The sequence below is a fragment of the Juglans microcarpa x Juglans regia genome, chromosome 2D (assembly GCF_004785595.1).
Source record: "Juglans microcarpa x Juglans regia isolate MS1-56 chromosome 2D, Jm3101_v1.0, whole genome shotgun sequence".
In the NCBI taxonomy this organism is placed as follows: Eukaryota; Viridiplantae; Streptophyta; class Magnoliopsida; order Fagales; family Juglandaceae; genus Juglans; species Juglans microcarpa x Juglans regia.
This window is the reverse complement of record NC_054596.1, coordinates 2,748,747-2,775,755: the sequence shown is the minus strand read 5'-3', so window position 1 is coordinate 2,775,755 and position 27,009 is coordinate 2,748,747. Positions and strand designations below refer to the sequence as shown.

General features: G+C 37.1%; 2 protein-coding genes across 3 annotated transcripts; both read right to left on the bottom strand.

The window, feature by feature from the left end:
- Nucleotides 1-41: 41 nt before the first annotated feature.
- LOC121250982 (paired amphipathic helix protein Sin3-like 2) lies at nt 42-10,186 on the bottom strand. Of its 2 annotated transcripts, XM_041150248.1 has the most exons (24): nt 9,943-10,186; nt 9,762-9,857; nt 9,029-9,232; nt 8,757-8,940; nt 8,579-8,677; nt 8,309-8,467; nt 7,920-8,220; nt 7,053-7,189; nt 6,002-6,080; nt 5,888-5,917; nt 5,483-5,676; nt 5,233-5,387; nt 4,782-4,909; nt 4,448-4,702; nt 3,622-4,305; nt 3,372-3,463; nt 2,624-3,232; nt 2,290-2,390; nt 2,061-2,199; nt 1,834-1,986; nt 1,551-1,714; nt 1,058-1,169; nt 410-575; nt 42-299 (listed from the first exon to the last, which is right to left on the bottom strand). In XM_041150248.1, exons 2-23 carry the CDS (start codon nt 9,836-9,838, stop codon nt 441-443), a joined length of 4,191 nt encoding a protein of 1,396 aa, XP_041006182.1. In that variant the 5' UTR covers nt 9,839-9,857; nt 9,943-10,186; the 3' UTR covers nt 42-299; nt 410-440. The 2 variants fall into 2 exon arrangements, with proteins under 2 accessions (XP_041006182.1, XP_041006183.1); XM_041150249.1 differs by having other exon boundaries at nt 6,005-6,080; nt 9,762-10,185.
- Nucleotides 10,187-12,319: 2,133 nt separating this feature from the next.
- LOC121250980 (ABC transporter B family member 15-like) lies at nt 12,320-17,850 on the bottom strand. Its single transcript, XM_041150247.1, has 7 exons — nt 17,485-17,850; nt 17,327-17,381; nt 17,010-17,188; nt 16,422-16,879; nt 15,707-16,250; nt 14,345-15,250; nt 12,320-14,004 (listed from the first exon to the last, which is right to left on the bottom strand). The coding sequence occupies exons 1-7, from the start codon at nt 17,713-17,715 to the stop codon at nt 12,616-12,618; spliced, it is 3,762 nt and encodes a 1,253-aa protein (XP_041006181.1). The 5' UTR covers nt 17,716-17,850; the 3' UTR covers nt 12,320-12,615.
- Nucleotides 17,851-27,009: the final 9,159 nt, after the last annotated feature.

The window sequence follows — 27,009 nt, the reverse complement described above, 5'->3', positions numbered from 1 at the left end:
ATTAGGCCCGTGGTTATTAAATGTGGGTTTGGAGAGCAGAAGAAGAAGAAATGTTCCTATTTACAAAAAGAGCAATGATAAGATTTGTACAAAATGTTATGCAGCCAACCCTATTTACAGTGGCTTTAAAACCGCTCATTTGCTGCCCTCACGGCATACTTCCATCCCCGGGCCATTAACATCCCCTTCACTTGGTCATTTGGCAAATAGGTGTACAATACGCGAATAGAATAATCACATTCCCGAACAAAAAAAAAAAAAAAAAAAAAGAACTTGTCTGGGTTCAACGCGCCAATGACCTACAAACGAACAAAAGCAGGATGAGTCCCCAATTACTACGCACAGTGCTTTGGAAGAAGGTCTAAAAGTTGACTGTACAACATTTAAAGTGTGCAATCTCGACGTCTACCTCGAGTGTTCGTGTGGCACACAATACACTGCTATGCAGACAATAAGAATCTGTGGAACCGTTGTACTCTTGCCTCATCACGACTCGAAGATGTGCCTCTTGATGAATTCATTCTATTCCTTCTAGGTCGGAAGAAGAAATCCTCCGTGTCCAGAACATAGGAAATCTGGCAACATGATACATCAATGAATATGAAAATCAGAAGCAAACTATACATGCTGACAAGCATTAACGTAAAGCACGTGATTTCTCTAGTTGTACTTTACTTTTCACTAATTAATTTGGAAGAAACTGTAGCCAATAATGAAAGGATGTTATGTTAAAAAGACATCTAGGAAATGAAAAAAACAATAACAAAAAAGGAAAAACAAGACAATCTTCTCAACGGAACCACCTCTAAAACACCCATCACCCCCCCCCCCCCCCCCCCCCCCCCCCCCCAAAAAAAAAAAAAAAGGTACCTCTAATTTTTTTATACCAAAAATGGTGATTATGCCTCAAATAATTAGAATTATTAGGGTATCATGCTGTCAATTCCAATTAATATTATCTCTGTAACCTACCAAACATATGAAAGCAATGTAGCTTAAGGAAAAGAGCAACATCAAATGAAACATAAGATTTCTAAGACCGCACACTTTATTATACCTTTGATGAGTTGCAAGCTATTTTACACTCCAAACCATGAACCGCATGAATACCTTCCATGGCCATGTATATAGCAGAACACTCATCTAGGCCTGCATATGTTTGCTTGTTTCTGCATATAAAAATAACAAGCAACAGGTTATACCCTCAGTAATCAATAAAATTTCAAAAACTACCATCTTGAAATCGAAGCATATTAAGCTTGTTTTTGTGAACCTAATAGTAAGCAGCAAGTTACACCCTGGACCTAATATGTTTCCTCAGACATTATATTGAGCTCTAATCAAATGCTTATATCCCCCCAGAGGTTTGTTGGGGGAATGGTTGGAAAGGCATACAGAATGAAGAGTTGAAATCACTAGACTATAAAAAAGCCTTGCATTTCTTTTCTATGGGATCTCAATTGAGAACCAGAACTCTACCAGCACCCTGTCATTGAAACAAGAAAAGATACATTACCAAAGTGTGCATTTCTGAAGTGCAAGATTACTACCTTCGTAGCATGATGCCGTGTGGCTCCTTTTTCCCAGGAAAAAATGACAGATAATCATTATGTAGATAAGCTGCAAAATTAGGATCCATGGAAACTGCAAACACCTCAGGCTTTTGACTGACACTGTCCGTCAGCTGGATGGACAGCCGGGAGGTGGCAGAGGACTGCAGAACAGACAAAAAATAAAGTATGTGCAAAACAGTAATCTATGAACCGAAGCAAATACTGCATTCAGCAAATACTTTACTTTTTTGGGGGTGGGTATTGAGCACAAAGGACTTACACATGCCAAACGATATATGTTTTCCTCGTGAAGAAGAACACGTGCATTTTTGTAATAAACAGAATCAATTGACTTCCCAGGCTTCCGGGATTTTTCGTACTCGTACAATTGAAGAAGCTTATTGTCAACCTCATCAGCAACAACAGTTTGAAGCTGCAGCAAAAACTACAATTCAGAACTTTTGGTGTTAATAAGAGATAAGTATATCAAATGAGCAATGAGCAAACCTGTTTGACTAATTTATAGATTAACTTGTCCAATGTGAATAACACATATGACTGGTTTCCGATGATAGCTCGGCATTCATCCTCAAACTTAGCATTATCAGCAGATCCATCAAGTAAATTGTATAATGCATTCATAAATCTGCAGAACATGTGTATGATGCAGCCAAAAGTATTACGCATGGGCACTACCAATTTTAAATAGGACTTAAGATGTGGTATACTATAGTACCTGGAATAGAGATCTGGTGAACTAGCATCATTTGAAGTTTTCCATTTCATTTCAGCACCCGTCGAATTCAATTTTGCCGATAAGATCCTTTCGTATAGTATCTGGCAAGTTCAAAGAGGGTAGGTAGATCTTAAGCATGCTGAAAAAAATAAACAAAGTAAACTCTTAACAAGAAAAGTAAATGCTTGAGCTTAAGTAAGAAGGGCCTCTTCGCGCTTGGGATGATTTTAGGAGTGGAGTATTCCCTTTGGCTATATAATAATGTGGTTTCTGGAAATTTAAAATCCGATTTCCTCCAGAAATTCTCTAGCATTAACTAATAAAGATTTCTCACCTGATGAAGCCTAAAAAGTACATAGAAATTGTCGTTTCCATAAAAAACTCGAGAATCTTTTCTTTCTTTGTCAAGAAATGCCTCGGGCACGTGCCTTGTGAGAGGCTTCACAGACAGAAGAAACCGTTCTGACAATGGTAACATGCCATCCCCTCCAGAAACATGTCCACCAACCATTCCCTCAGCCTCACCTTCGCTCTCAGCCTTACCGTCAGCTTCATCGGGTTCTACATCCTCCTCCTCATGCTCATCTCTAGAACACTCATCACCACCAGACTCGCTGCCTGAGACATCTTCACCAGCCTCAGAAACATTTTCACTGTCCTCATCATCAGCATCCGCATCATTCTCTCCAGCATTCTGACAAATATTTTCCTCTACATTCCCAGCCTGGTATTGCCTGATTTGTTTTTCCTTTGCCATAGCCAGCTCAACAGATTGTCCAAAGGCAACAAAATTATCCTCCTCAAAATCACCATTAGGCGATAACTCACCCTCTTCTTTTTCAATTTTAGAGGGTCTAGCAGATGCTTCATGACGTCTATTAAGATTGGTTCCTTCTGTAACCATTCCAATTGGCAATAAAACTAGTTTGGCACCATCAACTCCCTGAAGCACCAAAGAGAGGCATACAAACATGTTATTATCAATAAAACAAACACCCCCTTATAATGAACACATGTCTTACTGATGTAAAGTACTTTTGCTGAGGCAAGCAGAGTAAGAATTTCCAAGACTCAATTCATACCTCAGATGAAGGTACCACACCAGCATTAGCTCTGGATACATGGTCATCTTGAATGACAGTGTGACCAAGTCTGGATGGAGTTGCATCACAACCTTGAATACCAAGAAAGAAAAAAAAAAAATTCAATATCAGCAGGCCGTAAAATGTACATAAAAAAAGGAAAGGGTCCTAAAGATAATTAGGCCAATCAATCATATACCATAAGTAGAGTGAAGGATACAAACTTTGAAGTTAACCCATAAATACGAACCTGAAGTCACCTCCAAGCTTGTTTTCACATGACTAAATTCTGGTCCAGTTGCAAAAGATGGATTTGAATCAGCTATTTGTTTACCAGAGGCAACTTGTGTGTTTAATCCTGACAATTTATGAGTCACATCTGTATTCTTCAGCTCTTTATCTGGCCAAAGTGTATTACAAATCGTATCATCTCTACTGACATGATTTATGCCATGATAATTATTTTCTTTAGCCAAATTCCCATTTGCAATGGTCCCACAAAACTTAGCTAGTTCTGGCAAAGTGTTTTTATTCTCATCACTACCAGGTTGCTTAGAATCCATCATGGCAGCATCATCACCAGGGCTTTCATCACTTTCTCCTATGCTTGATGCAGTGCAGTTTATGGAACGTCGCTTAGATTTTCCAACATCTTCGGTATCCTCTATATCATGAGGACGAGAAGGAACACCCAACATTGGCTCTAAGAAGGTAGTCCAAAGCCTCATGACTTTATTCACCTGTTCTTTGGTTGAGCAAACCTCTTCACATGAATATTGGACAAGTTTATACAAGTCTTCATGTATGCTAATATCAGAATATCCAAATTCCAGATGTGGAACTACAAGTTGCCTGTGTCCAGCAGCAATAGCCAGAAGAAAATCATCCTCCTTTTGCTTCGTATCCTTCAAGTCCTTGATCTCAGCCACCAAAGCTATGTAGAAAAGGAGGAACTATGAGAATAGGAAAGCCGATGCAACAATAGTTATAAGAAGAAACAAGTATAAGCAACTTCCTTATATAAAAATGTAACATTTCCACTGGAAGATGTCTTGATTTTACTAAAGCTCACTCACATTTTGTGCTCAAGTTCTTTGAATCTTGTTGTTTGAAATAGAAGCTGCGGTGATCAAGCGACTTGTAGTGGTTTTTGGCATAGATTTCAGCCCAAACCTTGTTAAAATCAGAACGGCACCTTGTCCACTCCTCTTGTTTCTGCTTTAGGCGAGTTAATACGACAGGTAGTGCAACAGTTGGACTTTTCCGCAAAATATCCATCACATCAAGCCCATGATCACCATACAAACGTTCAATACACCTTAGATTTAAAGCTGCAATGAGTAAAAAAGCCAATATAGTCAGAAGCAAACAGAAGTATATAGCTCAAACAAGTAGCTAGTAAATACAAACCAGTGAAGTGATCTTCAATGTGGAAAGGAGTCTCCAAATTGACATTATTTTCATTGACACGGTTCAACAATTCCTCCACGCGTTTAGCAGCTGAGCTGACAGACTCCAACAACATGTCCAGCTCAAATCTAAATGTAAAGAAAAAAGATCCCGTCATTACATGCCAAAGAATTTGGGGAAAAAATCAGAATTATCAAGTTCCACCCTTGATGAAAGGTAAAAAAAAAAAAAATACTAATAATTGCAAAAGCCAGATCATGCATTAATAAGAAAATGAAGAAATTAGTGAAGAACTAAATCAGATCCCCAAACTCCTTTTCATCTAGATTAATATGCAAGCACCGAAAAAATCAAAAGCCAACATAAATAAACTCTCCAAAGAAATCAAATGCTGCATTAAGAGATAAACATGAAAATCAAGGACTGATGAACTACCACCAAGTCTTTTTACCTATCATCCTCACATCTGAATAGATTTTCTTCATACTGATTTCTACGCATATGTTTAAAAGAGTAGTCCTCACTTCCAGAAGTAACTGATACCCAATGATCGTTCAATACTTGAGCACCAAGCTCTGACCTCTGGCTGGCTAAAGGTATAGGATACTGCAAGTGATAAGCAGAAAGAGTGATGCATAATTTAACAAGTAATTTGATTATGTTTATTAGGACGAATATAAACCCAAAAAATAAACTCTTACGTCGTCTGGCAGAAGCCTGTAACTGGGGGTACAACGTTCACAAGTGGAGAGGTCAAGCTCTTGAATGGATTTATACATATACTTCTCCCTGTACCTTTCCTTTTCTTTAGCTCCATCAGTTTCACGCTTCTGCTCTCTGTCCTTGTCCTCTACCTTCAATGGTCTCGTTATATGGCCATCATTACCCAATGATTCTGCAATCAACACTTTTAGCTACATCAGAGTTTACAGAATTTAGCAGAAACTTCAAAATGTTTGGAAAATTGTCCAGCAAATTAAATTAAGCCATGTAAAAGATCAAGTTCTTCCTCTAAACACAAATATAAGAACAAGTATCAAGAAAATAATGAAATCTACAATACAAAGACACAGAAAAAAAAGGAAAGGATATATTGGTTTACGTACTTTTACCAATAACACCAGCAAGAAAGCCATCTGCAATGAAAATTATAATCAGAAACAACCTCGTGGATAAGGAACCGAGCGAAAAGAATGTAACTAATGGAAATATTCCACAACTACCAATATTCTCGCAGCGCTGCAAAAATTCATTGAACCCGTCCATAAGATCTGAATATTTTCCAAGTAAATCAGTCACCTGAGATGAACAGATTTTGAACCAAAGTGACTTAAAAGATGTGCAATAGCATTTGCAGATGTCAATCTATCAGATTGCCAAATTAAATTCAACAGAGATCAAATATTACAATCGATATCTTTATGACTCATACAGGACATGAAACGACGGTTTGGCTCCAACATACACGAATTAGAAATGCAATCGATAACATTAGTTCACCAACATAATCCTGGAACGTCAGACATATAAGAGTAATCTTCTACTCGATTACTCAATTATAATTCATGCCATTATATACCAACTGTAGTCTGTAGTTACTTTTTTTTTCTTTCTTTTTTTTTTTTTTTTTTATAAGTACACCAACTGTAGTTACTTGATGGCGTAGAGCAAAAGAAAACCCAAAATGTAATATAACAATTCATTCAGATGAGCACCGACAGTTCAAGGCAAAATGATTTTTAAAAATATGATGAATTAAAAGATTTTCCTTCAGGTAATGGTGAATTACACACACACACACACACAAACGGAGCAAAAGGGCGTAAAAAATAAAGAACTTACTATAATGATTAAGCCAATACGGCACTCCCACCCCACAAAAAAATTACAGAATTGACAAACATCCATATGCTTCATCATTTGACAGATTGAACACGAATTATGCTCCTTTTTTTTTTTTTTTTTATCATAATGCATCCCCCTTTGATCATAATACACGAATTATGCTCCTAATGATGCACTCTAGGCCCGGTTTGGATACAAAAGTGATCTCAACTCATCTCATTTAATTATTACAACTTTCCTAAATTCCCACACAAAATATAGTAAACAATTCAACATTTTCAAATCTCAAAATGACAATAATTTTAAAAAATAATATTATAATAATATTTTATTCAATTTTCAACTTTCATCTCAACTCACTATTCAAACGGTACCTAAGTGATTTTACATGTGCAGAATAATAGCAGAAGATAGTCTAAGACATACCAGATTTTGTAAATCACTCCTTTTAATTATTCCATTGCTATAAATATTAAGGCACTTCAAGAAAGCCTGGTAGTCATCTGAACTGCCCAACTTCTCCTTAACTTTATCACAGAAAATGAATCCTTGGTTGCACATGTCTGGAACGAAAAGTAAGAAACCACAAAATCTTGAAGCTGACATGCAATATGATAATGCCACTAAAAACGAAAAGTATGAAACCACAAAATCATGAAGCTGACATGCAATATGATAATGCCACTAAAAGCTAAATTTTAGGAACAACTAGATGCCTTTAATGACTTACTTTCAGTGTTCCAAAATCCCAATCAAGTATCAGATTAAAAAACAACAACAAATATACCTAGCAGCCCCAGTGTACTAATAATAAAACCCATTATGGATGCCATGATGCAGAATTTTTCTTTCACATGATAATCAAGATAAAGCCTATTAATTTCATCTAAACAGCTGTAATATATGTTTACACACAACTCGACTTATGCAAGTTTTTTTTTTTTTTTATTATTATTGTGGGGGAAAGGTGTGCAGAGATATTTCTTACATATGTCTAATGGATTTTGACATTGACCAGAAATCCTTTGTTCGCCAAAATAGAGACAACCAATTATAAATAACAGCACGGTTATAAGTCCAAGTTAGGTGTTATTCATGTATGCTGTGTACTTGGGCTATGCCTAGTATCTTATATATAAAATTTCCTGATTGCCTATCAAAAGAATAATGGCAGTAAATATAACAGGCATATCAATGTGACATATAACAAATTGACAACTTCTTCAACTAAGATCCATAAAATATGTGTACTTGTATTTGTGATTGTCCAATCAAATAGCATGATTGACTCACTCTTTAAGGTATCTTTGTCTTCATAAGAAGGAAAGTTTGCATGCACTCCAAATCCTTCAATCTTCCTTGCAGATTTTCTTTTGTCGACAAAACGCTGCAACTTGAAGTCCCTATTATTATCATGATCAGGGTCTCTTTCATCCTGATCACGATTTCTCCTATCCCTACTATCCTTTTCAGTACGTTTCCTCTGCTCCTTGTGTATTTTCACCATTGTTTTGTCATCGTCCAGCTCAGGATGATCAACACCAAGATTGCGATCAGCATGGGAAGTAATGATCCTATCCCGCCTAATACGTTGCTGAAAGAAATGTATTTGTTTGCTCACAATTAAGAATTTGTTGAAAAGAATAAAACTGGGAAACGAAGAAGGGAAGGCAGAAGTCAACCTTGTCCATATGCATTTGTTGCAATGTAGGTGCGGCAGAGCTCCGTTCATTGAAACGCAGAAATGAGTTTTGAAGAAGTGGAGTATTATGTGCAGTGTCTGGCAGAAATCTTGTGAACTCATCAAGCAGATCTGGATGGCCACCAAAAAGTGTGGCAACCTGAAGATTGATAAGACAAAAACCACAAAGAATTCTGAAACTACAAAAACCACCAACTTTCCAAAAAAGCAAAGATGCAGAGCAACGACCAGAGCCATAACATATCTTTACCTCATCATAGACCTCATTTATGTCTTTGTGCTCCTTCCGGTACATATTCAAAATGTCCAGGAATGCTTTATAAACATGTTCATCATTTTGGAAGCGCTTCTGCATGAATGAAATTATTCGTTAATCTAATCGGAACTGACATTTACAGTTGAGATTCAACAGAAAGAAAATATTTTACCTTTATCTTGTTTACAAAGCTGATAGCTTCTTGAAATTCAACTGTCTTCTTTGGTGGAAGAGCCTCGTCTTCATCAATGGTTATCTCATACCCCTTTGGCAAGAAGGTGTTAAACCCAAAAATCAAGTTGTTATGCCCTTTAAATAATTCCTTCACTCTTGCAATGACACCAACAGTGTCAGTTCTGTGAAAGAGAAAATAATGGCTTAATCAGTTAGCTTTTAGATTCAAGCCTTAACGAAAGACATAGTTCATAGGTGCAAGGCATGTACCTTTGTGCCTTAAAATCTTTCATGACCTCAAGGAACATGTCATATTTTTCCCTCTGGTCTTGAAACATGTCCTTCACTTCCTTAAGATATGTCATGGCATCAGTGGTTGTTAGTTTCTGCGAGGTACCACCAAGACCACTACCTACTCCCCCTCCTTCTCCCCCAACGCTTCCTCCGCCCCCTGGGGGTTGGGATTGCCCATAGCTTCACATGGAGAATTTTTTTTTTTTTGTTTTTGTTTTATCCCAAGAAGTTAATATATATCGCAAAGTTATTCCACAAAACAACATATTCATGCAATCTATGTACTCCCACGAAGGTACAAATATCTAAGATCTTATGCCGAGTCTCAGTCAACTCAACACTCGAATTATTCCAGGAAGATTTTCCCAAAAAATAGAAGCCATTTGCCTCAATTAACTCAAAATTTTCTCGCTGAAACTTTCCTCCACGAATAAATTAGCGAATTAAAGTGAATCAGATAACATGCCCCAGACAAATTCAGCAAACACCATGACAGAAAAATCACAAAGCAGAATCATTGATGGAGAAAATATCAAATACAGCACGACCAACAACATGATCGAGTATGTTTATACACCCCCCCCCCCCCTCCCCCTCTCTCTCGGGTGAAATATTTATTAGCGAACCATACAAAACTAACAACTCTAGAGAGAAAGGAGAGGGGGGAAAGGAAAATGAAAAAGTAAGTTTACATAGAAAGGAAACTTACGAGTCCGCACGTGAAGAACCAAATGGCCGCTTGAATTGAGAAGGACCAGCGTAAAGGTCGTCTTTTAATCTCTTCATCTCCACCAAACGCAACAAACTAATCCACCACCGAAATCACAAATCAGCATAGAATGAAGAAACTAAAACGCAAAAAGCACTTTTTAGAAATTCCGAGACAATACCAAAAAAAAAAAAAAACTCTCTCTCTCTCTCTGGCTCACAGATTTTCTAGGGAAAAATATGTAGGCAAAAAGAGTGAGCAGATCTCCAGGGATGCAAGGAAAAGTTGGTTCAGGTAATTGATCGCCAAGAAGAAGAAGAAAGAAGAAGAAGAGAAATATATAGAGGGATGTGCGGAAATATATGTTGAATGGAAAAGCTTTCGGCTTTGGTTTTGGTTTTGGTTTTGGTTTTGGAACGTGAGAGTTGAGACGCCGTGTCACAATAGGCGAAACTTGGATACGCCTGTGGGTTCATTGTGTGTACCTTGGTTTTTCAAAAAATAAAATTCAACTCTTCATTCTCACATTACACATTATAAATAATTTTTTAATTTTTTTCTCTTATCAAATATATAGTATATAAATAATAATTAAAATAATTCAATTAATTTAACAAGAATAAAATAAAAATAAAAAATAATATATAATATATAGTATATGAGAATGATAAGTAACGAAACTCTTTTTATCCTTATTTTTTATCTTAGATTAATTTCTATAATACTAAACCTAAAATCCAGAAAATAAAAACTCAAAAAACTAATGCTTTCGACCAAAAAAAAAAAAAATCTATTAAATAATGACGTGGCCAATTATTTTGCATGAAAAATGTGTTATAAAATCAATTTTATTTTCTTAATCATATAGGTTGAGATTGCAATTTTTTGTAGCATTTTTTAATTAAAAATATTTCTTACCATGAATTGTTAATAAATACACAAATAAACGAAGCGTATTTTTCATTAATTCTTACTTAGTATCGTTTTGAAAATGCCGATGCCAGACCATCTTGCCTTCTTTATCACAAAATCAGCCCCTATGCTCATCTCAGATTCTCATCCTAGATGCCATGTACGTATATTCGGAAAAAATTAAACCATTTTTAATACGAATTAAGCCTGTCATTAAAATAAAACAGGCCCAAAAAAAATAATTTGCAGTTCAATTCTGCATATTTTAATGCATATATATATATATATATATACACACACATGTACATGTGATCTTATTGTGTCAAAAGGGAAAAAAAAAAAAAAAAGGAAATTTAGGTATATACTTTACTTAGGCTTTCTAATGCCTTAAAGGTAACATTAATTTAGGAAAATTATATTTATTATATTTCAAATTATTGATCATGATTTTAACATGACACTAAACTATCAAAATTATCACCTAAATTTTCTAATAATTCATTTTATAATAAGATTGTAACTTATCCTCTTTATCAAAAAAAAAAAAAAAACTTATCCTCTCGTTAATGTTTAAAATAATAAATAATCGTGGCATAACTTTAATTGTGTAATCTTGAAACTTGAAAGGTGGGTTTAATGCAACTTAAATTTCAAAAAAAAAAAAAAAAAAAAAAAAAAAGTAGGTTGGGCCAAGGCTATACTAGGTTTTAGCTCAAGTAGGACACTCAACATTAATTTTGCTCGAATTTTCTGGATGTACTATATATTGGGCCGAATGGGTCTTCAGGCCCATGGCTGAGAAAGCGATTGCCCAACTAGACGTACAAAGTACAAGCTGAATTCAGAAGCAGAAAATGAGATGGAAAGTACACTTTGATGTTCGCCGCAAAAGCTACAAACTCTTGTTCCTCAATATGGTCGTGTTCAAACGCTCGAGGAGTTACAAGTTACAACTCGTTTGTTTATCTGTTTGCATAATCTTAAAACAAAGTGGTGTTTGTGCAAAAGTGAAAACTTGGGAATTTTTGTTTTTATAGAAGAGCAATACTACACAACCCCCGACCTTCACTCACCATATTTTTTTTTTAAATTTTTTAAATTTATTCTTTTTAAACTAATTCAATTCTTCTATTCATTATTTATATATTAAATATTTGATAAAAGAAAAGAATAATAAAAATTAAAAAAAATGTTGTGTATGAAAGTTGTGTAAATGGTAAGAGGATATAGAGAGCTCAAGTGCGGCACTTTGCGAGCCCCAATTAGAGCCGAAAGGTCCCAGTTTTAGCGGGCCATGCAAAGCAAATTTCATGAAATTTTTACGAAAGATCGACAACCCAACTGCATCTGGTCCCTCATGACGAGGTCTCAATTCATACTTCCACAGTTATTCCACGTTCCATGGATCGGTACCGTACGGTAGTCCCAGATTTGCCAGGGTACTTTGACTTGAAATCAAGCTCAGGATTTATAGGCTTACATCTTTAAAAGAAAGAAGAAAATAAAAAACATAAAAGAGTCTTGCATTCTAAAGCACACCTTTTACTCCTTGCCGTCGATCTGTACATACATATATATATATATATATATATATATATAATATATAGATACAAAGTTTATATTTTGCATGGAAAAGAGAATATATATATTTATATATATATGTTGCATTCTGAAGCAAACCTTTTTTGATCTCCTCGTGTGTTACGTACGTTTGCAGATCATAACGATAGAAAGATAGATGGAGTAGTACAAAAAAGAAAAAGAAAAAGAAAAAGATATTGATCAAGCTGGCCATGATGCATGCAACATGATGTCCGGCTGCCATGCATACATACACATGATGATCATGGGGTTGGGTGTTTAATTAATTCACCGACCAAAAAAGGAGGTTTAAATTAAATAGGAAGCCGGTCCTCGATCATGATTGCATGCAAGTACTACTTCAGTTGAAGGGGCGGCTAATATCGGTCGGGGTCCTTTGAAGATTGATTAGCGAGTAGTAAGCTCCATTTGGGCCCTTCTCTAACAAAGATGAATGGGTCCCCATTTCCACCACCCTCCCCTTTTCCAGTACTGCAATCATATTACAGTTTCTTATGGTGCTCAATCTATGTGCCACCACCACGCTCGTCCTCCCCACCATCACCCTCTCCAACGCGTCTTGCACTACTTTCTCCGACTGACTATCTAGTGCACTTGTCGCCTCGTCTAGCAATAGCACAGACGGGTTTTTTAATATGGCTCGAGCTATTGCAATACGTTGCTTCTGTCCCCCCGAGAGCTGCACCCCTTTGTCTCCACACCAAGTGTCATATCCATCCTTTAGGCCCGCAATGAAATTGTGAGCATTGGCTAATTTACCAGCCTCTATGATCTCTGTTTCATCAACTTTATCCGATGCTCCGTATGCGATGTTCTCTCTAATGGTGCCGGCAAATAGTGTGGGCTCTTGGCTAACAAGTGCAATGTGCTTCCTTAAGGACCTAAGATGGAATGACCTTATATCCCTACCATCGATTTTCACTGAACCTTTGAGTGGGTCGTAAAATCTCTCAATTAATCCTATGATAGTTGATTTTCCAGACCCACTTTGTCCCACCAACGCTGTTGATTTCCCAGCTTCTATAACGATCGAGAAGCCTTTGAAGATCATCACGTCAGGCCTAGCTGGGTATGCAAAGTCCACATCACGAATTTCCACTTTGCCCGTTATCTTCTCAGCATGGTAACCTTCAGGGTCTGTGGGCTCAATTCTTGTGTATCGATCTAAAACGGCAAAGACTGACCCAACGGCATCTGAGCCCTTTACAAGGTCGGAGGTCATGCTTCCAGCATCAGCAATAACACGACCCGTGCTTACCAAGATCATGAAAGTCTCAAACAAAGCTTTTGCCGTGATGTAACCCTGGGATATGAGTTTGCCACCGTACCAAAAGTCTAAAGCCCAAGTGCAAGTTGTGAGGCTTTGAGAGGCGCCAAGCCCAACACCTGCGTACCACGACTGTCTTATGCTCTCTAGTCGTGGACCTTCTTGGGCCTTTTCAAGCATTTTTAGGATTCTATCTTGGGATGAGAAGGCAGTGACTGTTCGAAGGTTAGCAACAGCCTCAGCAGCGAGTTTACTGCTTTCGTCTTGGGCTTTGATGGCTTTGCTGGACATGCTTTTGAGTAGGACCCGCCGAGTGTAGTAGCAAACTATGATGATGGGCTGGACGGCTATCATGACAATGGCAAGCCTCCATGCAATGACCAAGCCCATGGTGAAGGCGACCACTACAGCCGAGAAGGTTTGTACGATGAGGGCTATCCTGTCACCCACTAAAGATCTCACCTGCCAAATTGGTCCAAGTAGATTAATCACATAAAATAATACACAAGTTTTTTATTTATAATGTTTTTCTCTACGGTGGCTTGGCTTCATTAGGGTGTGGGTGGGTTGCCTCGTCTTTACCTGGTGATTTAATTAAGGGTTGTGTGAGCTGTAATCATACCCTAAGTTTGAAAGAACAGTACATGGCTTGTATTCATGCCATGAACCTCAACTAATGCCAATCCATCATTTTGATTAGGGTGACTTTCTAATTGGTTTAATGCTTTATTGCAACATGCTTTGACCTAATCAGGGCAAGAATAAAGTTTTCAGAAAAGAAGAAAAGTGTATATATACTTACCACATTGGCATCCTTGGCGAGTCTAGAGCAAATGGCGCCACTAGAATTCTCATCCTCATCGAACCACCCAACTTCAAAAGTGAGTATCTTGGAAAGCATCCTCTCCCTAATCCTCTTCGTCAAGTGCTCTCCCATGTAGGCGAAATTATAATGCTGGATAACATTAATTAGCAGCGAGAACACAGCCAATCCAAGAAAACATAGTGCGTAGATTCTTGTCTTGTCCTTAATCTCATCGTGGCTTGTCAGAAAGTATACTGATATCATAGACCCCATTGCGAATGCATACACAGGTTGAACCGCACCAAACAATATAGCACCCAAACACCCTAAGCATGCCTGCTTCCACTCCGGGAGATTCAAACCTAGCAATCTCCGAAACGATGGTACTGGCAATTTGTTGTCATCTACACGGTCTTGATCTCCAGCAAGTGAAGCTCGACTTGGCGCTGCCGAGTTGGCAGAACTGGACCTGCTCACCATAGAGAGCCTGCGGCTGCTGGTGTTGTTTATGTCCACATTTGATATGTAAGATGAATTAACATGATTGACTAGATCTTCTGGACCCCTTTGTTTCTCGGTCTGTTGAAGACGGATAAGGGAAGTGTAAAGGCCATCTTCGATTTGGTTCAAGTCGTCGTGTGACCCTGTCTCCATGACTTGGCCAATTTGGACGACAGCAATCACGTCTGCATTTCGAATGGTGGACAGACGGTGAGCAATGACAATGGTGGTGCGGCCAACGGCTGCCTTGTCGAGGGCTTCCTGGACAACCCGTTCGGATTCTGAGTCTAATGCGCTTGTGGCCTCGTCTAGGAGTAGGATTCTGGGTTTCTTGATTATTGCTCGCGCAATGGCGATCCTCTGCTTCTGGCCTCCCGACATTTGAACACCTCTCTCACCAACCTGATCCATTTTCATGGGGGGTTTTAATTTCATGATAGATTACTAACTAAAGTAGTAACATCAGAACAGGTCGACATATAATTGCTCCTAATTCTAAAATTTTTAATATATTTAATTAGTTCTTATTTGATTGAAAAACAACTAATTAATCATGGTTGACCTTCTATATTAGGATGTAGACAGATGAATCTAAGATTTAAAATAGTAATAAAAACGAAAAATCATTGCGGTTTTTAAACCATGATTCCTGTGAGGTCAACATCTAGCATAGCTAACAGCAACGATTGTTGATAGTACAATTAATCCTACTGTAATAAATATTTTTATTATATTTTCAAGGCTTCTTGGATTATATTCGAATATATGCCTGTTCGGGACAAAGTACAAATTCGGATTTATATAAAAATAGTTAAAAGTAATTTTGAGTTAAAGGAGACAAGCAGAACCACCAATTACCTGAGTATCATATCCGTGAGGGAGCTGAGAAATGAAATTGTGAGCGTTGGCAGCTTTGGCAGCCTCGATAACCTCTTCCTCTGTTGCATCCTCCTTACCGAAAAGTATGTTTTCCTTGATGGTGGTTGCAAAAAGTGCAGGCTCTTGGCTCACCAATCCCATCTGCGACCTTAGCCACCTGAGCTGCAACTTATCAATGGCAACCCCATCAAGAAGTATCTCTCCTCCAAGTGGGTCATAAAACCTCTGCAACAGTGCTATTACGGTGGATTTTCCCGAGCCACTCCCGCCCACCAAAGCCAGAGTCTTTCCTGCTGGAATCTCTAAGCAGAAATCTTTAAAGATAATGCTCTCGGGTCTTGATGGGTATGCGAATTCAACATGTTTAAATTCCACGCTTCCAGCTGAGACACTCTCTAAAATCTCGCCTTCCATGTTGTCGGAGTCAATCTTGGGGACTCTTTTTATCACTTCCGTTATACGTTCTCCAGCTGACATTGCTTCAGAGATGTATTTCAAGTTGGATAAACCAGCACCTAGAGCTCTGTTGAACAAGACCAAAGAAAAACAAAGGAATAAGTGAAATTAACTTCGGTGAAATCCAAAAGGATACACAAAAGAAGCTACCCACTTGGAATTTTTTTTTAAATGCAACAAGTACTGCGATAAAGTTATTAATTGGATTGAGCAAATAATTAAAGGACAATATTCTTACAATCCACCAACGGCAATGGCAGCACCGACAACGAAAACAGTCCCACCTTTGGCGTCATGGTACATGACAAGTCTACTACCGTAGTAAGACGTGAAGGACCAAATAGCAAAAACAACGCCGTTGCTTCCGATGGCCAAGCCTTTAGCCAAGCCCTGACTCAGCCCCAACTTCACCGACCCTTGCAAAGCTGCAGAGAACGCCGCCGTTGTCTTGCTTTCCCCAACAAACGCATAGACTGTTCTGATAGAAGATATTGCCTGCTCTGCTATTGTGCCCGCTTGATTGTACTCTTCCCTGATCTTCCTCGCCAGTCCCATTAGAGTCCTTCCGTACATCAGACCAGGAATTACTAGAAGCACAATAAATGGGAACCCCACAATGGCTAGTCTCCATAGCAATAAGAACGCTGCTATATAGCTTCCGATGAACATAGAAGCATTCATCAAAAAATTTGGGACCTGATTATATATTCGAAATGAATATCATTTAATCAAGAATTATAACAGAGATTCAAAATGAATTTTACAAAATTAAAGAGCTTTAAATGATCCTTTATTGAAAAGTTGTTAACTTTAATTAATGAAGAACCTTTTCGCTTATAGCATCTTGGATTACGAGGCTATCATTGGAGACACTCGTGATGACCTCGGATGTGCTTGTCACATGCAAATCAAAGTAACCCACATCTTGGCGCAACACTGCCTTCAGATATTTAGCTCTCATTCTTGCGGCTTGTCTTTCACCTGTTCTGGTCCAACAATACCCCTCTACGCAAAACAAGAAGAAGACAAAATAATTCACAATCACTGGTTTTTGTTGTGAGCAAGGAATTTAATAAACACCGTTAAATCCATGAAACATCCTAGCTAGATATACAAAAAAATCATTCCCACAGTGCAACCCACCTAGGAAACAAGCTACGAATGACCCACAAGCCAAGTACATCAGAGCCACAGCATTCTGTCACCCAACAAAACCAAACCCAATTAGCTTTTTTTTTTTTTTTTTAATGGGTTGCGTATGCACGCGTGCGTATGTGCAAGTATGAGAGACAGATGCATACCTTATTGATGTTACGCTGAAAACTCTCTGATAACGAAATTGACACACCGCCGATATTGTTCATCAACTGGCTACTGATATACAACACCAGCGGCGTAGAGAACCCATCGCCAACGCATCCAAGGATCCCAAAAACCATCAACAACAAGTCTACACCGTCCGCATGAATGAACATAGAGCGTATGGAGCCCTTCCCCTTCTTCATGACCACGCTACCTTTTTCCTTGTCCATTTTTCTACTTTTTCCCGGGAAACAAACAACAGTAAGATTCGCGGACCACGTCAGGAGGTTGCGACTGCAGACTGCCCTTTACTTGCTTTCCGAAAGGGCGTGACCCTGCATCCCTCGCAAGGAAGGAAATTAATGTGGGTAACATATATATAGGTGTGCGTGTTCGAGGGAAGGGCCAGAATAGGCGAAAGAAGAGGTGGTCAGCAGATTGTTAGCATGTGGACAAGTCTAGTGTATTAAAATAAACTTGGATGAACATATGCCGAGGGAGACGATCATGGTTGACTTTAATGCTCTCTGCCAAAGCGTCATTAATGACGATGGGGTGGGTTTCTGGGACCCACTCCGGGACTAGAACTGTAGTACACCGCATAAAAAGCCTCTCCTTAAAAAGAATGCAAAGTTTTACACCGCCGGACTTTTCTCTCCGATTCTTTCCCGTTTAAGTTATCCATCTAATTCCAGCAATCTGGCTATATATGGATACTCAACCTAAGAAAATGACTTGATTTTGTAGAATTCGAATCTCTCTAAACCTGTATTTGCATCTTTCTATATAATTTTAGGAGACAACTTTTAATTAAGACTGTCTTACTCGAAGCTTGCATTCCTTTTCAAATGATCTGTCAACTAGATAACGTCAATAGGATACAAGCAGGAATACTTATATTTTGCTGGTTTGTGTCAACGGTAGTTTCTATACTGTTGATATATCAAATTGGAAAAAATCTAACTTTAAATTATTTTTGTGCTTGTTTCTCTTGTAAATAAGCTCTTATTATACATGAATAAGCAGAGTGTTCATCATCTACATGCATGCCTCTTTCCAAAGATCTCAGGTGGCAATATTAGAGCGGCAGAGATCAGCTCATGGATGTTGGATTCATAAGAGGGTTCCTTATAATTAAGCTGCCTGGCTCTGTGTTTAACATGTTGGATGCGCGCACATACATGTGAATGCCAGGAGTAGTGGCAATATTCGATTATCTCCATGGGTCTTATCCAGATAGAAATCTCATTGTGTTAATGGCTTTCAATTCTAGTTTAGTCGCCAGCAGAATGGGACACGAGCTGAGCAGTATATAGACTACGGTCGGTTTGCCGATTTGAGACCTTACTTCATGTCAAACACGCGGCACACCTTGCATCCAATCATGCCCCCCCAACTCTCCCTTTTTAATAATAAAGAAAAAACTAAAGACACCGTAAATATTCACTGTCAAATTACTGAAAATAAATATAGTTTTGAATGATGATAACTTATAACCTCATTAATTTTATGTAATAAAACTTGTAATATTATTGAAGATATAGTTTTTTTAAAATATATATATATATATATATCAATAATTTTATTGTAAGAAAAGAAAAGAAAATCATATATAGGAATAATGGCCTGCATGAAGTTTTAAGCCGATCGACCTGAATCCGCTTTGGAAATTGAGCATTCTAAACCCATTGATATGTCCACAAAATATATATATACAACGGAAATCTATTTGGATAAGGCAATTTTTTTGTATTTTGTTTCTCTATGGAGAAAAATCTTTAGATTTATTTATTTTACCTTGCTGTCTATGAATGTGGTGAAGAAAGGGGAAAAAAAAACTAATGAGATTGGATTTTCTTTTTTATGTGCAAAAGTAATTGTACAAATTAGATGATAAAACACTCAAATTACTATTTCTCCTATACTTTTTTTCATATCATGTCATATATTTTTTCAATGACTTCTGTTTTAATTTTATGCCAATATGAGAATTTTAATAGTTTAATAATCAAATTATTAAAAGATTACTAATTTGAAGAAGGAAAACATAATTTTTAAATAACTTCGACCGACCATAAAAGAAATTTTGGACAATAAAAAAAGGAGAAGCTGCCAAATACCACGTGCGTGGATTTTAATTTATAAAAACTTGTATGAATTGGAGTGAAGCACAAAATGACAATAAATAAATTAGTAGATGCTCTGTAAATAATTTTTTTCGTTTGTCGTTTTAGGATAGAAAGTACTGTAATTATAAAGAAATTTTATAAAAACAAACTCATATAAGATGTTATGAAATCACTTTGTGACTTGCTTAAAATTCGTGTTTATCATAACGGAAATATTCTAGTCATAAAAAATTCATATAAAGATAATCTCATAAATTGTCGTGTTTCGTCAAATTATAGAATTACTTTTAATATAATTAGATTTAATATAAATCAGTTTATAGAATTATTTTTATATAATTCGTTTGTATTGTAGATGTTCTCGTTATAATACTGAAAACTAGTCATTTTCTTCGACTTGGAAAAGGAAAGCCACACAAGCATTTGGCATTTTGCCACTAAAGTTTGGAAATAATGGTACTAAGTACTGGACTCGTGTGCGCAAGAGACGTGTTTGAAGTTTACGTTGTCCTTTTGTTATTTATTTATTAAAGTCACTAATTAAAGCAAATTGTGATCATATAATACTGCACTTAATTACAGCCGTAAACATGCATGCATGTACTCCGATCCCTCAGTGGCTCGTTTGGACCAAAACCATAAGTTTATCATTTTTATTGAAAAAGGAAACGCGAGCTGGCCGTTGCTTGATGGACCATCATCAGTTTTATATTCTGCACTTGCGATTAATTAAACACGAGGTATTATTAATTTATTATATATATATATTTCAATTAATTATTTAAAAAATAAATAACTTGCATGTTACCATATATTTCCTTCCAAAAAACATAATAAAAAAAAGGCACGTGTGTTGGCTCGCTCAACATGACTTATATATATTTTATTTTTGCTTGAGGCAGGTACGTACTGACCATCAGGTGATAGAAAGTCTAAAGGGAGATGGTGACGCACTTGCTTACGCCTACGTACATTAGAAAAAGTTTTTATTGTCCAAAGCATATTAATACATGACATTTTGTAATTTGTACGGCTTAATCTTTGCATTAGAAAGCTTTAATTATTTAAAATAATAATAATAAAAAAATATATAATTTGTAAGTCATTAATTCGTACACGCAACAGTACATTATTGATGTAAAAATCTTCTACATCAATTGATATAAAATATATTAATATTTTAATTTTTCTACAACTGCTATATATAAATATTATAAAAATTATATATTAATATAATAGATAGTTGAATTCAAAACTAAATTAAGAAGAAAAGGTCCGTGCATTTGATATATAGTTGAATCATCATGCAGATTAATGATCTCGTGATAATATATATATATATATATCTAACTGCTTCTAAGTACTCCTCATGATGTAAGCTAACTAGCTAACGTTTATTCTCCAACAATATTTGTTTGATTTCTTTTTTCTTGATTTGTTTTGGTACTGGTTGACAGTTGTGTTGAAAGCTTAGGGTTGTCCTTTAATTTTGTAGATATATATGGGTCAGTTTACAGTAGTTGGGGTCACAAATTAATATTATACGATCGATCATTAATAATTTATAAAGTATAATTAGCAGGCCGTAACTTCGTTATATATATTCGGTAGTCAACTGATCGATCGAAGAGAAATATATAAATATATATATTTATATGAAAAATGATAATTAATTAACACCTGTCATTTTTAACAATACATTATACAATTACGTTTTAAAATAAAAGGTAATTTAGTAAAATATTTTATAAAAGTAGCATCATTTTACAAAAATATTCTCACTTTTAAACATGTGTTGTGAAATATGTTGTAAAATGTATTGTATAGATATCATTACTCTATATATATATAAATAAGGAAAAGAAGTTGCTCTCATTCCTACGTACTAAATAAATTACCATTCATAATAACATTTTTAAAGCACACCTTTCGAATCTCTTAATTCCACATCTGGCATGCATCTGTCAATGATCTTAAATTAATTATAATGATCTAGATCTTCTGTATCATGTCATAAACATATATATATATATATATATAAATATATATATAATATGTATATGGCCATCGATCCTTCAAGTTTTCCTGAACTATAAACGCATGCCATGACGTTGAAGTTTGATATGATCGATGACGTTTAAGTTTTCCTGAACTATATATAAATAAAACTAGTTACTTTTCTCTTTGCTCGGTGTCACATTAATCTATATATGAAATAAAGAGTCTAATAAAACTCTCTCGGTGAAAATTATATCTATTGGTCTACGTACGTACGTATTAATTCATGCATGTGAAGGCAGATCATGCATAAAATATACGGAATTTCTGTTTGGATGAATGCTGATCAGCCGTTAAATTATAAAGATCATATATAAATTGCAGGATACGTATATACATACATACATATATATATATATGTATGTATTATATACACGCTCCAAGTAATGCATGCACCAGCTAATAATATAATTTCATAAATACTAATGAAATAGACTAAAAACAGAGAGATAGAGTCTGAAAATATTTGTTTTCCTTGATATCAAAATGTTTGATACAGACTGCTATTTATACACATAAGGTGGAATCTTCTTTGTAACAGATTTTATCACTACAAATAGAAAAAGTACACGTGTATAACAGAAAGTTATTCTTGAACATTCTGGCTTGGTACGTCTTCTGCCTTTTCTGATGTGGTGTCCTTTGAGGGTTGATCTTGAGTGGTAGTGATATTGCTGATACACCCCTGCGAGCCAAGCATGTCTGGAAGAACAGTGAGGCTCGATCTTAGTGTTGAAAATCTGGAGATACATAAAGGCTTTGTAAAAATATCCGCAAGCTGATCCTTACTTGAAAGAAATGAAACTTGAAGTGCTTTTGCTTGAATTCGATCCCGTACAAAATGATAGTCAATATCAACATGTTTTGTACGAGAATGCATCACAGGATTCATGGACAGGTAAGTAGCCCCCCAAATTATCACAATAAAGAGTAGGTGTTTTGTTAAAAAAATTCCCAATTCAGACAATAGAGATTGGAGCAACAACAACTCACAAGTGGCATGTGCAAGAGCCTTGTATTCAGCTTTTGTACTTGATCTGGCTATAGTAGACTGTTTCTTTGAGCTCCATGAGACCAAATTTTTTCTATAAAAAACACAATAACCACCGGTTGATTTCCTGTCATCGAGGCACCCTGCCCAGTCCGCATTGGTGTATGCAGCTAGAAATGGAGTAGAAGATAATTGAAGAAATAAACCATAATGCAGTGTATGCTTTAAGTAGCGTAAAATCCTCTTAACACTCTGCCAATGAGATAAGCATGGGGCATGCATGAACTGACAAACACGGTTGACAGAGAAAGCAAGATCTGGTCTAGTGAAGAGTAAGTACTGTAAGCTGCCCACTATACTGCGATATAATGTAGGATCTTCTACAGATGTGGAATCAAACGCAGACAACTTAGTGGAAGGAGACATAGGGCTGCTAACTGGCTTACAGTCCAACATATTCACCTTCTTAAGTAAATCCAAAATATACTTCCTTTGAGAAATCATAAGTCCAGTAGCATCACGTCGACATTCAAGGCCCAAGAAATAATGTAAATTGCCTAGATCTTTAAGAGGAAAATCAGTGCTTAACTCAGAAATGAGATGGGTTAAAACACTCGGACTGGAGCCAGTAAGCACGATATCGTCTACATAGACTAGAAAATACACAACCACCAATTGATGTCTATAAATGAATAAAGAGGTGTCTGATTTTGAAACTACAAATCCTAACTCAAGTAACTGAGAATTGAGCCTTGCATACTAGGCTCGTAGAGCCTGTTTAAGGCCATATAAAGCTCGGTTGAGTTTACAAACATATTGGGGAAATTGAGGGTGTATAAACCCAGGAGGTTGAGTCATAAAAACATGCTCATCAAGAGTCCCATGCAAGAAATCATTCTGAACATCTAACTGGTGAATCGGCCAACCAGAAAAGACTGCAATGGAGAGAACTAACCTGATGGATGTGGGCTTGATCACGGGATTAAACGTTTCATTGTAGTCCAGGCCTTCAAGTTGACTATAGCCCTTAGCAACCAGTCTCGCTTTCCTCCATTCAACAGAACCATTTGACAAATATTTGGTTTTAAAAATCTATCGACAACCAATTGTATTCTGATTAGAGGCAGGAGGAACCAGCGACCAAGTGTTGGTGGACATAAGCGCGTCAAATTCCAGCTGCATTGCATGCCTCCATTCGGGAAATTTAGAGGCTTGTGTAACTGAGGTGAGTTCCTCTGGAATGACAATGGAAGTAGCATGGGCATGTGGTAACGACCATGAAATTGTGTCGTCAATTCTTATTTTGGGATATGTTTTGTTGGCTTTGGCCCTTGTTTTCATGGGATGACTAGAGCTGGGAGTGATTTCAGGAGGAGAAGTCGCGATGGGAAGGGAGTAGTCTGGAGAGGATAAGTGTAAAATTGCCCTAGATGAGTCAATGAGTGAGCTTGATGGAAGAGACGGTTCGGGTGAGTCTAACGGAAGTTGGGTTTGCGGGCTAGGAGTTATAGATGAAGGGGTATTGGAGAAGGGTGATGAACTAGGCCGTGTGAGATGTTGATTATGAGAGGAGGAAGGCCCGTTATTTTGAGAAGGAAAAAGAAGTGGCAGCTGAACGTGAGATGAGTTGGACTGAGAAGCATTTGCTGCAAATTTGTTTGATTGAGAAACCGAGAATGGAAAATTATTTTCATCAAATAATACATCTCTTGAAATGTACATTCTTGTCGTAGGAATATGAAAGCACATATAGCCATGATGAGAAGAACTATATCCAAGAAAAACACATGAAAGAGACCTGAAGTTCATCTTGTGATTATTATAAGGCCTAAGGTTAGGCCAACATTGACAACCAAAGTTTTTAAAAAAAAGATAATCTAGTTTTTGATGGAATAGAACTTCAATTGGAGACTTGTTATTTAAAGTAGGAGTAGGAAGTCGGTTAATTAGGTACACAGCAGTGACAAAAACATCAGACCAGTAAGAGTGAGGTAAAGAGGAGTGAGCAAGTAATGCAAGACCCGTTTCTACAATATATCTATGTTTTCTTTCTACCGACCCATTTTGAGAATAAGCATAGGGACAAGAGAGGCGATGAGAGATGCCAAAAGAGTGTAACACATTATTAAGAGATCTGAATTCTTTACCCCAATCAGATTGTAATGCACAAATTTTTGTATTAAAGAACGTTTCTACATAACTCTTGAAAGAAAGAAAAATTGTCACTACATCAAATTTACATTTTATTGGAAAGATCTAGGTAAACCGACTATAGTCATCAACAAAGGAAAGATAATATCTAAAACTACCACGAGATAGCATCGGTGCAGGACCCCATACATCTAAAAACAGAAGATTAAGAGGAGCAGGTGATCTATAGGAGGATCGACCATATGGTAGTTGATGGAGTTTGGCCTTACAACACGAAGAGCATAAACCTGAGGAGGAAGATGACTTGATAGGAAGAGACACTTGTGAAATTATTTTGTGAATTAGTTGCATAGAAGGATGACTGAGCCGAATATGCCATTGAGAGGAGGAGACACGTTCACCAACATGAGCTTGAAGAGATGATGATGTTTGTGGAAACACATACATGCCATCTTTAGTAGGGCCTTGAAGAAGAACATTCTGGGTTCGAGAATCCTTCACATAGAAAAAGGAAGAGTGAAATTCAAAATATACACAATTATCTTCACAAAATTTTCTAACTGAAATTAAATTTTTAGAAATGGAAGGAACATGATAGAGTTTTGAGAGAAAGAAATTGCCATGAGTGGAAGGGATGGTGGAGCTACCAACATGATGTATTGGAAGAGAGTTACCATCACCTATACGGACTTGTTCATCACCCTTGTACTCCGATGGATTAAGAGATAGGTTAGAAAAATCATGTGTGAAATGGTGTGTAGTAGCGGAATCAGGATACCAGTTTGTGTAAGTGGGGTGTGAAGTTGTTTGAGTGTAGTGAGGTCCTGAAGTGAAATGAGCCGAGAGGGAGGGTAGAGGTGGTGATTGAAAACTAAAATCAAACCTATGGTAGCATGTGCTAGCTGTGTGACCTTGCTTATGACACATTTGACAAGTGGGTCGATTAGGTGCAGAGACATGTGAGAAGGGGGGAAAACCACGGCCACCATTTCTGCCACGACCACCACGCCCTCTGAAACTTCCCTTGCCATGATAGAAACCACGGCCTCGTGAGAAATTATTCCCAGTGTGTTTCTAAGTAGCATTAGCAGAAAAATCAAGAGAGGCAGTAAGACCATTGTTCTGATGAAGTATTCTTGACTCATGCGTGAGAAGATGACTATATACTTGAGCTGGAGTGAGGGGATCCACACGGGTAGTAATGGACGTGACTACGGAATCATAGTCAGTGCCCAAACCAACCAAGAGAGAAGTAATGAAGTCAGAAGGAGATAAGATTTTACCAGCCATAGCCAGTGTATCTTGAAGAAGCTTAGCACGCCTGTAGTATTCGGCAATGGAGTCCAAACCCTTCTTGAGGGTATTAAGTTGCAGCTGCACTTGCATGGTGCGAGCTTGTGAATTTGCAGCAAATAATGCTTTGAGGATATCCCATATTTCACGAGAAGAGGATGCCCTTAACACATGTGCAATCAAAGGTTCAGATAAAGAAGAAATGAGGACACTCATGATCACTTGGTCCTGTTGTTGCCAAGCTAGAAAGGCATAGGTTGGTTTAGAACTTTCATCAAGCAGTTGGGGGGGAACAATGGTCCCATCAATATGCCAGAATAGGTTTTGTCCTCTGAGGTAAGGCATGATTTGTGCCTTCCCATTATTTAACTTGACAGTAATCAAATTATAGGATGAGGAAAGAGAGATATTCGTAGTTGATTTTGGGAAAATTGGTGGTGTAGAAGTTGATTTTGGGAGAATGGGTGTTTCGGGAGTTTCAGCCATGGACATGAGCTTTGTGCGCTCTGGACTAAAAACCTCGAGGAAAAGAAAGAAGAAAATATGGACATGAGTCCTAACCAGCTCTTGATACCATAATGAAATAGACTAAAAACAGAGAGACAGAGTCTGAAAATATTTGTTTTCCTTGATATCGAAATGTTTGATACAGACTGCTATTTATACACATAAGGTGGAATCTTCTTTGTAACAGATTTTATCACTGCAAATAGAAAAGTACACGTGTATAACAGAAAGTTATTTTTGAACATTCTGGCTTGGTACGTCTTCTGCCTTTTCTGATGTGGTGTCCTTTGAGAGCTGATCTTGAGTGGTAGTGATATTGCTGATATATACATGAATGTCTATGTATTTTTTTCTTTTCTGGAATTACCATGCTCATATTATATGTTTACTCGAAG

What these genes read in the sequence shown, in the direction of transcription:
- LOC121250982 (XM_041150248.1), bottom strand. Translation starts at nt 9,838, where the DNA reads ATGAAGAGATTAAAAGACGACCTTTACGCTGGTCCTTCTCAATTCAAG. An exon ending in CATTGAAGATCACTTCACTG is followed by an intron (nt 4,703 to 4,781) that starts GTTTGTATTTAC and finishes TACTCATTGCAG; the next exon opens with CTTTAAATCTAAGGTGTATT. An exon ending in TCACCAGATCTCTATTCCAG is followed by an intron (nt 2,200 to 2,289) that starts GTACTATAGTAT and finishes CATGTTCTGCAG; the next exon opens with ATTTATGAATGCATTATACA.
- LOC121250980 (XM_041150247.1), bottom strand. Translation starts at nt 17,715, where the DNA reads ATGGACAAGGAAAAAGGTAGCGTGGTCATGAAGAAGGGGAAGGGCTCC. An exon ending in GCCATTGCCGTTGGTGGATT is followed by an intron (nt 16,251 to 16,421) that starts GTAAGAATATTG and finishes CTTGTTCAACAG; the next exon opens with AGCTCTAGGTGCTGGTTTAT. An exon ending in CTCACGGATATGATACTCAG is followed by an intron (nt 15,251 to 15,706) that starts GTAATTGGTGGT and finishes AAAATGGATCAG; the next exon opens with GTTGGTGAGAGAGGTGTTCA.